The 11533-nt window shown below is 42.3% G+C and overlaps 4 protein-coding genes across 4 annotated transcripts; 2 read left to right on the forward strand and 2 right to left on the reverse strand.

Annotated features, from left to right (window-relative positions):
* Positions 1-358: 358 nt before the first annotated feature.
* J4E78_010489 (uncharacterized protein) lies at positions 359-1011 on the reverse strand (the record flags this gene model as incomplete). Its single annotated transcript, XM_049371067.1, has 2 exons — positions 359-780; positions 876-1011. The coding sequence occupies 2 exons, from the start codon at positions 1009-1011 to the stop codon at positions 359-361; spliced, it is 558 nt and encodes a 185-aa protein (XP_049217220.1).
* Positions 1012-6228: 5217 nt separating this feature from the next.
* On the reverse strand, positions 6229-7059 carry J4E78_010490 (uncharacterized protein; the record flags this gene model as incomplete). Its single annotated transcript, XM_049371068.1, has 1 exon — positions 6229-7059. One exon carries the CDS (start codon positions 7057-7059, stop codon positions 6229-6231), a length of 831 nt encoding a protein of 276 aa, XP_049217221.1.
* An 880-nt stretch (positions 7060-7939) lies between these two features.
* Positions 7940-9672, forward strand: J4E78_010491 (uncharacterized protein; the record flags this gene model as incomplete). Its single annotated transcript, XM_049371069.1, has 3 exons — positions 7940-8518; positions 8569-8809; positions 8870-9672. 3 exons carry the CDS (start codon positions 7940-7942, stop codon positions 9670-9672), a joined length of 1623 nt encoding a protein of 540 aa, XP_049217222.1.
* A 219-nt stretch (positions 9673-9891) lies between these two features.
* Positions 9892-11514, forward strand: J4E78_010492 (uncharacterized protein; the record flags this gene model as incomplete). The annotated part of the gene is made up of 2 exons (XM_049371070.1): positions 9892-10674; positions 10726-11514. The coding sequence occupies 2 exons, from the start codon at positions 9892-9894 to the stop codon at positions 11512-11514; spliced, it is 1572 nt and encodes a 523-aa protein (XP_049217223.1).
* Positions 11515-11533: the final 19 nt, after the last annotated feature.

Here is an 11533-nt window from a genome sequence, read left to right on the forward strand (position 1 = left end):
GCGGAGATGCGGAGCAGGCGTGCGATTGCTGGCTGGGTTGGCAGCTTATCAGCAGCTTATCGGGCTGCATGGTGGCTTCCGCGGGGCTCTCGTGGGGCAGGGAGAGGCAGGGAAGGGTCTGGGTAGCTTCGTTTACGGACAGCTCCAATAAGTATACGCATGATGGAGATGCAGTTGTGAGGAAGATTTTAAGATGTGCATTTGTGAGCTTTGAAGCTCTGTTGTATAGCATTCACCACCCGATTCTGACAGCCAGTCACCATCATATCCGTACACCTCCCGCCAACGCCCTTCAAGATGCTTAAACCCCTGGTATCTGCCTCACAACGCCGCCAATGCCTGCTTCCCATGACACACTCTATGCCGTCTTCGCTTTATCATCTTCCTGGTTCTTCCTCAGCTGTTCCCTCGGTGGCAGCACGTCAGGCCCAAAGCTGAGCGGGAGCAGCTCGCCCATTGTCCTCACAATCCACTTTCCTTCCTTGTTGAACATAAAGATGGGCGTCTCTAGTGCCAGAAACTCGCGCAGGAATTGTCTGCACATTCCGCACGGCGAGCAGAAGTCGTCGATGTCGGTTGTAACGCCAACAGCCTTGAAGCTTCCGATGCGGTGGCCTGCGATAACGGCTGTACCCATGGCAACACGCTCAGCGCATGTTCCAACTGGGTAAGCCGCGTTTTCTACGTTTGCGCCGATTATAGTGTGCGCGGCGGATGTGTCGGTTGCGGAGGAGGTGGTCAGGAGGAGGGATGCGCCGACGCGGAAGAGGGAGTATGGGCCTGATCAAACATTCTGTTAGTACCAATCTCCAACCAAAATATCCTCAACACCCTCTACCATCATACGCTGCGTAGTAAAAGCCTGAAAAACATACAGTAAGCCCTCGCCCTAGCATCAAAGCATTGCTCGCCCAAAACCTGCAGCTCCTGCGCCGAAACGCCATGGATCAACCCATCCTTCTCGGTCACAGCTTCACCAGGGCTGAACTTTGGTACGGCGGTTGTTGACATGGTGGGGAAAGGAAAGGAAGGAAGAGAAGAGTGCGACGCGACGCGGGGATCATTGGGGGAAACTGGATGACGCCAGCCGAGGTTTGCCAGTGGGGCACTGAGCTATGGCGACAAAGGAAGGTTCGGCCACCTCCGATGCATTACGGAAGACACAAACATCATACAATGTGCTGACTGCTGTCCGATAACAGTTGTGCCAGTGTATGGGTACGAGTCTTGTGGTGCTGCTGATGATAGCAAACCTCGTGTTGCGCCACTATCCTGGCTGCAGTTGTCTCGAGCCCAGTGTTTTGGCTTTAGTAAGCGTCATTGGTTACCTAGGTAGAACTCTTAGGGCTTAGATCCATCGGTTAGCACTAGCGCGTAAAAAGTCGGTACGCATCCCACACGCCCGCGAGTCATTCTGCAGATTCGCCTACCCCTCACACCAGCATCGTAAGCTAATAGTACAATAGCAGACTAAACTCCGCACTCTATTAGCGATAAAGCTAGCTCGCAGCTACACGATTACAGCAGATTGCATAGCTAGCCTTCTATTTTAGACATCCTTACTTTGCCTAACAACAAGCCGCGTTAAAACATTATAGAGAGCAACTTATAGCAAAGAGTTATAGAGCCTTTAGCTTAAATTTCTAGAATATAGACTTAACTACTTAAATAGCCTAGACTAATACTTAGTAGAATAAAATACTTATAATTAAGTAATACTAATTTCTTAAGTTTAAGCTAGTAATTCTTTTCTATCTTACTTAACTTTTATTATCTTCTTAAATAGTAGTCTTCTAAATTTAGTTATAAGTATAAATATAAATAATAAGATACTATATACTCTTAAACTTATAAGCTAAAAGACGCTATTATAAATTATTAATACTAGTAAAATTTATATAGTTTTAGTATAAGCTATAAATTTTTCTTTATTTTATTAGTAAAAGCTATATAATAAAAGTATTAAGTAAGCTTATAATATAAAGACTATAGTTTTCTTAAAGTAAAATTTTTATAATAAAGAGTAAGAGCTTATAAAAGAAAAATATAGTAGCTTAGCTTAGCTATAGTAGTATATTTAAAGTTTATAAAATAGAGCTAGTAATTAAAGCTTTTTAAAGATAGTTAAGACTAAGTAGCTAAAGATAAAGTTTAGTAAAATATATTCTTATTTAATAGGTAGCTTTACACGTAATCTTAATAAACTATAGAAAGAGTAAGCTTTAGATAATAAGATTAAGAGTAGATTTAGTCTACTACTATAGAGTAAACTTCTACGTTTAGAATATATAACTCTTAAGTAATTATAGAATATAGTCTTTAGTCTTCTAGTTAAGTAACTTAAGCGTAGTAATATTATATTACTATTACTATAGATAGAGTTCTTTAAGTAAGCACTTCTAATATTATAAGTTTTATAATGTAGAATTAAATATAAACTAAACTAACTAATATTTTATAAGCTTAATAATATAATATTATAAGTCTTACTACTTTAAAATTTTTTTAAGATTACTAGTTAGAAACTTTATATATTACTTAATCTAATAACTATTAATTCTAAAATAGCTATAGACTCTAATACTACTATATTCTATATCTATATATTTAAATTTATAATTAATAAGTTCTATATAGTTCTTAGCCTACTTATAGATATAAGTTATAATATAAATAATAAGCTCTTCTACTAGCTTAAACTAGTAGACTCTATTAAAGAAGCTAAATATATATATATACGTTAGACTATTTACTATTATAAAATAACTAGTAGTTACGCCTAGTTACGCTACACCTAGATTATTAGCTACGCCTTAGGTAAGTTAAATATATAGTTTAGCTATTTTCTTAAGGTTACTAAAAAGAAGTATCTAGAAATTATTAATAATATCTAAGTAGATATTATTATAGACGTAATATTAGGTTCTACGTTATTAGCTATTTTATCTAATCTACGTAAGTAACTTTTTATTTTACTATTTAGTCTTAGCGTTATTAATATATAAGCTAGTAGTAAAGATATAATTTTACTTATAAATATAGATAATAAAGATACATTTTTAATATTATAAATAAAGATATCTAGTCTTCTATAGCTACTTTAACTCTACTTAGAAGATATTAAGAAGTCTATTAAGATATATATTAATTACGCCTGTAAATATACTACTAAGAATCTAGTTTTAATAGAAGTAGATAAGTATAACTTTTCTAGTAAGCTCTAAAAGTATTTATAAGATTAAGCTACTCTAGCTATACTCTTTATTAGTTACGCTTTATTAATAACTATAGTATTAGATATTAGGCAGAATAACTATAAAGATAGTACTTTCTACTAGAGTAGATATTAATCTACTAATATTATTAATTTATACTTTAACTATCTTACGTACTAGAAAAAGCTAGCTAGTTCTACCTTTAAGTTAGAAACTATAAAAACTATATCTAAGTCTAGATATCTTTCTTTTATAAATCTATTTCTATAGTTTAAGAAAGATAAAGCTAATTATATAAAAGCTAGTAAACTCTTACTTAGATATCTTAGTATAACTAAACTACTTATTCTTCTTATATATAGTTAGCTACTCTTTTACTATACTTTTATATTATTTAAGCCTCTTACTATTAAATTATTCTTTAAGACCTAGTAATTATTAAACGTTAATTTAGATTTAGATTACTTTCTATAGCTCTTTAGATAACTCTATATTTATATAATTAGAGTAGATAGAGATAATAAAGTTATAGTTATACCTTACTATTACTCTAGTTATCTTATCTAAGTAGGTTTACCTTTAGTTAAAGCTATAACTCTTTTCTTTTATATTTACTAGCTTGTTTAGTTTAGTATAGGTATAGCGCTTAACCTACTCTAGAATATATCTAGAAACTAGACCTATAAAGAGCTTTATAGTAAGATTATAGTTTTACTCTAGAAGATACTCTTTATAGACTATAATTTTAGCTACGTGTTTACTAGAGTTAAGTAGAAAACTATTAACGCTATAAAAGTATTTATATAAGAAAAAGCTATATATAAAAGAATTAAGAATATAGACTAACTAAAGGCTAAACTAACTTAATTCTTATCTCTAAAGAAGGCTATCTATAAAGAGTAAAAGAGAAACTAGAAACTATAGATTATAACTATATTAACTTCTAGTAGCGCTACTATTAGAGGCTATAAAATCTATATTTGTGCTACCTAACTAGCTAACGTAGTTACTTCTAGAAATAACTAAAACTAATATATTCTTAGCTAGAAAGAACTATTACTTAAGATATATAGTAAAGATTACTAGTAGATAATTAGTTCTTTTATACTTCTAGTAGAAGTTCTTAGTAATAGTTCTAAAAAGCGCTTTATATACTATACTAGAGACAGGCTTAATATTTAAAGCTCTAGTAGTAAATCTTAAGATAAGATTAAGACTCTTTATAGTAGTTAGTCTAGAACTTATATCTTACTAATTTTAGCTCTTATAGTGTATGTAAAGTTAGATAAAACTAAGAACTAAAAGTTTCTTAAGCACTAGAAGAATATTACTAGAGTTAATATTAATAAGTATCTAATAAACGCTGTTCTAACTAGTATATTAACTACTAATCTACTTACTAGATAATATCTAGCTAATTTCTTTAAGACTACTACTTATTTACTTCTAGTGCTAGTATTAAAGTCTCTATATAAAGCTTCTATAATTACTTATATTATACTTATTAAGAAGAACTACACTTTTATAAATTCTAGTAATATACTATAGTTGTTTTTATAGTTTCTTTAAGAGATATGTAATTCTATAGATAGAATCTCTTTTAATATAGCTAGCGCTTCTAAGAGCTTATCTTTTATTTATTAAATATTAGCTTAATTCTATTATACGCTAACCTATTAAAATTATTCTTACCTAAGAACTCTTCTTATAGTTACGCACTTACTAGAACTTAAAATTACTAAGAGAATATTAATATCTAATATTATAGTTATTACTCTTAGAACTCTAGTAGAAAGTACTAAGAAGATAACTACTATTACTCTAAAGACTATAAATAAGATAAGTAAGAATAGTTATACCTTTTATAAGGTTAAGAACTTAAATAAGTTTTATAATAGTATTCTAGCGCCTTTTACACTACTAAAATTAGAGTATAATACTAAGATTATTAAGAAAAGTAAGAAGATAGATAATAAATCTAATATAGGCTAAGAGCTTAGAAAGAAGAAGTATAATAGTAATTCTAATCTTAAAGATAATAATAATAATAATTATAACTTTAATAATACTTAAAGACTAGAGAAGATAGCCTATAGAGATTATATCTAAGGTAGTAATAATAAGAGACCTAATAATAAGATGCTCTTTAATCTTTAAGAAAGTTAGAAGTCTTAAGTTATTCTTAGAAATAGTTGTAAGCTGTACAGCGATGATAGACATTAGCTAAGCTTAGAGGCAGGGTTTATACACTAGATAAAAGCAAGAATTATACTACTACACGCTGCGAAAGCCCGACGTGAATCTCTGGTAAACTCTGCGTTAAGCGTCTTTGGACGCTTGCAAACCTAAGTATAGCTTGCGAGAGGCCCCGCGTTCGAGTCGCGGTAAGACCTATCTTTTTGCGCTTCTGGAGGCCCTGGCGGGGTTAGAGAGACTAGGATTGGTAGCAGAACCTCTTTTTGCATTATTAGGTAGGTTATTGAGATATTTAGATTGAAGGGTTAACAGATATACATGCTCCTGTCAAGCAAATCAACTTGGTTGTACGATAGCGCGTTAAGACTTTATATGTTTTGTGCGCAACGACGTGATACTCTATCTCGTGACAGGAAGAATACTTGCATTGCGGTTACAATCGACAGTCTCCCCTCTAGTTCGGGTGCCTACTGCGTCTTAGCGATTTTAGGAGTTGTAATTTGTTAAATCTCTTGTTGCTAGGTACTACGCACTTTGCTAGCATTGCGTTACCCTTATTAAGAAGAAATGCTAGTAAATAGAGCCTTATTTAAGAGGTTTATTCTTTACAAAGATATCTACTTTACTCTTGCTGCGCTCTTTCATTAGCTAAAAAAGGGTTGAAATCTACGCCAGGCACCCGGACCGGGGGAGAGACTGTAGTATTGCGTCTGTGTTGCACTACTAGCACATCAATCTGGAAAACTTTTGAACACGCATACACACACATTGGGAGGCCATGACGAGGATAGCAATAATTCAGCATCTACTAGGTTATCTACGTTCCATCTGACTTCGCAGTGTTACCCTTCTGATTCTGCGCAACCCCAAATGTTGCGCCGCCCTCCTCCATAAACCTCCTCTCCTCCTCTATACTGGTCCTACCCAAGGCAGCATTTCGATGCGGATACCTACCAAACCGCTCCACTGGATCCCTGTGTTCCTTCGCAGCTTTCTGGTAGTTCTCAATCAACATCTTCGTGCCATTGTATCCGTCCAACCCCTCGAGTTCTTGCGCGAACTCCGCTATTATCTCCTCGGCGAGATCGTGGGCGGACAGGTCTTCGGAATGCATAAGCGGCATGTAGAACCAAGTCCTATGCGCGGCAGAGAAACGGAGCGCAGGATGTTTGTCGGGGCGGCCAATGGGCGATGCGGGAGATAGAAGGTTGCGAACGAGCGCATCGCCCATGCGATCGTAATGCCCATACACCAGGCGCAGCCCTTCGTCTGTGCGGTAGATATTGCGAGGCATCTGATCTAACAGAAGTGCGAAGCTGAGTGCTGTCCACGCGGCGTCTTCTCCTGTCGCGCCATCTGCTTTGTTCTCTTCCTCAGCGACGCGCGCAATCTCGTCTAAGAAAGGTTGCGCATCCGCTTCTGGGAACTTTTCTGGGCCAATAGCCTCAAGGGCTTTGCCGCAAACATCCCTACATTGGCCGTCTAGTGCTAGTCGCTCTTCGGGGGTGCCTGCGAACCAGCGCTTTGCGATGCTCATGTCAAACTCCTTGCCGCTGGTGTCGACGCCAGGGAACCATATGTCTGTTATCTTTTTGTACAGTGTCTTGTTGAAGATGGCAGGGTCGAGTGAGAAGGTAGAGGTGGACATCGTGCGCGGTAATGTGTTCGGGACGTTCCACGATTGGAGGTTCGACGGGCGCAGACTCGACATATACAGGCTGGATGTGAGGAAGCGCAAAGGCGTGCGAGCTGTGAGACGAGTAAGCATATCCTACGATGTCAGTTATGAGATTATACGCGCAAGCCTTTATACGGAGAGCTGAATGGACTCTATGACGCGCCTCGTGAGCTTGTTGCGCGCCTGAATCACGATTCTCTGGCTGCCTGGAGGAACGATGGATGCGCTCGGTGGCTACGAAGAGCCGACAGGGACGGCTGACTAAAGGACTGCCAAAATTCCGGATCCAGGGTCGCTCGGCCTCCGTCGCGCACTCTGATTATCTGAGATAATCTAATCATCCTGCGCATGTCATCGCAATAGAGGTAGTGAGCAGACAAAGTTAGCAGTACGCGACCTGTCCTTGGTAAGGACGACATGACGAATGGGCCGTGCTTGCATCGGCGCGCGATCTTGGAAGCACCGCGCGGACGCGCCAGAAGACCTTCCCCAACATCACAACAAGGTCTTTGCATACGGACCGGATACGTCGGAAGTTGGAGTAACGCACATGTCCAAACAAGCTCACCAGCATAGCTTCAGGACTTACTCCGCATTCCCCTCTCCCGCTCTAGGTATGCAAAGGGTACCTAGGTAGGATTCATCCACCCGAACATGTGGGGAACCTGCATGATGGTGCATCAAACACTCTACGCTTCGCGATACGTTCATATACTATGGGGATATCCGCGCAGGTCAGATCATTGAACTAGGCGGATTGTTAGACGCAATACTCGCTCCTATCTAGATACTTCTGTTGAAGTTTCCTTCTGAACACTCCTTGAGCGGCATCATCTTCACGCAGCCCCACATGTATGCCATCACTTTCCTCCTATTCTCCTTTTGGATCTTTCTACTATACAGGCGATACAGCAACAGACCGCCAACTGGCACGAAAGCCGCGCCAGGTCCCGCTAGTCTTCCGGTTCTTGGGAATGCACATCAATTGGGCCAGCAACCGCACCAGCAGATCACCGCGTGGGCTCGCGAGTACGGCGAAGTCTACAAGATTCGTCTTGGCTGGAACGACTGGTACATGATCTGCTCACCCGAAGCATGCAAGGAGATTCTGGATAAACAATCTGCCCATACAAGCTCTCGAACGCCGTTGCCGGTATCTGGTGATGCACTTGGTGGTGGCATGCGATTCCTGTTTATGGAATATGGACCGGAATGGCGGAAGCTGAGAGGCATCAGTCATAAGCTTTTGACACCTGCTGTCAGTGCGACGTTCAAGCCCAGTCAGGATTTTGAGGCGAAGATGTTGCTTGAAGAGATACTGAAGGGTGCAGATGCAGCGATAGGGAACGGAGTTAGCTACAAGGCCATCCGAAGATACACTGTGAGCGTCATCATGACTAGCACGTACGGGAGACGCATTCCAGAATGGGTGAGTAGCGCTTTTGAACAAATGAGAATATCAATGCTGACATGTGGCAGGATTGCGACGAAGTGCACGGTATCTACGACATAATGAACGACTTCTCCACGATCGCGAAACCAGGGACGTACCTAGCAGACACGCTTCCGTTTCTCGGCAAGCTCCCCCCGCAACTACAATGGTGGCGTAAGGGCGTGAAGCCTTACTTTGATAAACAAGCCAATTTGTGGATGTCTTTCTGGAGTACACTCAAGACTCAGATGGAGACCAAACAGGCCCCGGAATGCTTCGTCAAGCAATGTAAGTGATGCCGCTATGAGAATTTCATGTGAGGTATATCCTGACCCCTTACGCCTCTAGTCATCGAGAGCGATTACGAGAAGCAAGGTATCAGTGAACTGCAGGCGGCGTTCCTAGCTGGTAGCATGATCGAAGCGGGAAGTGAGACAACATCCGCGGCACTCAACACTGCTATTCTCTACCTCAGCGCGAACCCGGACGCACGACAGAGAGCAATCGACGAAATCAGAGGTGTCGTTCCACCTTCCCGGTCACCAACATTCGAAGATGAACCAGGACTGCCCTATATTCGTGCCATCGCCAAAGAGACTCTACGCTTACGCCCTGTCACCAACATCGGTACGCCGCATTACACAACTGCGCCAATAACATACAAAGGTATCCACATACCTGCCAAGTCAGTCGTATGTCTACAACAATACCCGATTCACTACGACTCCAACGTGTTCGAAGACCCTCATAGCTTCAAACCTGAACGCTACCTCAATCACCCTCATGGAAGTGGACACTATGCGGCCGGCCCAGCTGCAAACCGCGACCACTGGGCCTTTGGTGCGGGTCGCAGGATCTGCTCGGGCGTGCATCTGGCCGAGAATAGTATGTTCATCGTGCTAGCCAAGCTGTTATGGGCTTTCGACATCTTGCCGCCGAAAGATCAACAGGGGAATGAAGTGCAGGTAGATACCAGCGATGGAGCGTTTGATGCTGTCGGAAGCACGACCATGGCGAAGCCGTACATGGTGAGATGGAAGCCGCGCAGTGAGGAGACTAAGGAGACGATCTCGAGAGAAGCGGCTGAAGCTAGGAGGGACGGATACGTATTGAGGGGTGTGCGTGTTGGTGAGGAAGGTGTTAGGTTGTAGGCACGCTGATTTGGCTGTCGCGTGCGCCTGTTATTATTTATCCCAACTTTGTTCAGACGTGCTTGCCCTCTTCTGATTTCGTCATCGCGCTTGTTTGTTGTTTGTCGTGTCCACTTAGACCAGTGCTCTTCCATACCACGCATCGTCGCTCCCTCGCAGTCGCCTTCCATTTTGATCGCGACTACCTCAACCAGAGAAGCATTATTCCACGTGTTTATCATGTCGTCACCAAACAACAAGACCCAAGATGTTCCGCAGCCACCGCCGACCGTGATGCCTTCGACATCACTTCGACCAGCCTTATTAGACGACAGCCAATCTCTGCAAGGCGACGACGATATGAGCTCACGCTCAACACCCACCAACTCACGGGGCTCCAACTTCTCCCCAGCCGATTGTCGCACCCTCCAAAAGATTCTCCATGACGTACGCAGCCCTTCACCTCTCTCCACAACGTCATACTTTGACGAAACACCCGCAAGGAAGCTCGATCTCACTGCGACACCTACTGATAGCATCGGTGAGGAGCGACCCGCTTATGAAGACGAAGGGTTCGATCGTGGCGACGAGAGAGAGCAAGGCTACGAAGACGAAGATGACAGTATGGAACTGAGCGATGGCGAAGATGCTTTCGGTATAGACGGAAAGGAAGCCGGGGACACAATCGAGGATGTTATGAATCTTCCTGGTAAGACTGCGCCATCTGCGCCTGTTCAGGACTACAGCAGCTTCTATACCCGCGATAAACCCACGCCTGATGAGCCTGGCAAGTTGCAGCTTCGTCGCGCTTCGATCGAAAAAGACTTGATGGAGCAACGTCGACAGCAGGAATGCGCATCAGCGATTGCTGCGACAGACGGCGTCTTTGACACCGACGCACTAAACCACGGTGTGTCAAGCCAGGTGTTAGCTATCGATGAGGTCAGTGATCTCAAGACTCTCCAAGAAGATATTGGGATGCACCCAGTGGAAGACGAACAGTTGGCCACCAGTGCGCTTGGTGTGAGTACCCACCATGGAGAGCTTCATCGACGTATACTGAATATGTAACAGTCCTTTGAAGCATACTGCGACCTACCTCGCGCGCAAATCTCATCCCGCAACGTCCGTCGTGCGTCTGAAGATGCACTACCAGTGTCAACCTCATTCATCGCGTTCCCTTCTCCGGCCCGCGCCGTCGTTCAGACTCCCAACGGCAGACATATCGACTTTGCGCCCTCTGATACTACGCCAGACACGCCTTTGACGAACACTCCCAGTTACTTTGATTCTCGCCAATTCAAAGACAACACGCCGCACAAGTGCCGCCGCAGTGCCTCTTCGCCGACAGAAATTATCGACCTAGCACGGGAGGCTAGAGTGGAAGAGGAGGAAGCGGCGGAGCAGAGGGAGCTGATAAACCTAGATCAATTTCGGGACATGGATCTTGCACCGATAGAGACTGTCATGGAGGGCGGACCAGCTGGCGACTTGATCATGTGCGGAACTCCTGCGAAAGCCAGTGACAAAGCCCTCTTTCTCCAAAGCGCATCGGATACCGTGGACTCCGAGATGGAAGATTGGATTGACCTGCAACGCCCGCAGTCCAGACTGCCTTCACCACGTCGACCAAACTTGCTAATCGAGCAGGACGAGGAGAATGACGCCGATGTTGAGGAGTCAGATAGTACATCTGATCCAGAACAGCAGCAGCCCGCCGGCCTCCCACGATACCCTACTTTCATTACTGTCATCAGCATGATACCAGCGGCTATCTTCTGGGCTACTGCTGCATCAATCGTTGACTGCAGTAGCAAAGCATTCGATACGCTCATCGAGAAGCTGACTGGGCTAAAGGTCTAGAGTGGGACGGGGCTCCGGT

The sequence above is a fragment of the Alternaria triticimaculans genome (assembly GCF_023758025.1).
Source record: "Alternaria triticimaculans strain BMP 0046 chromosome Unknown scaffold_33, whole genome shotgun sequence".
NCBI lineage: Eukaryota > Fungi > Ascomycota > Dothideomycetes > Pleosporales > Pleosporaceae > Alternaria > Alternaria triticimaculans.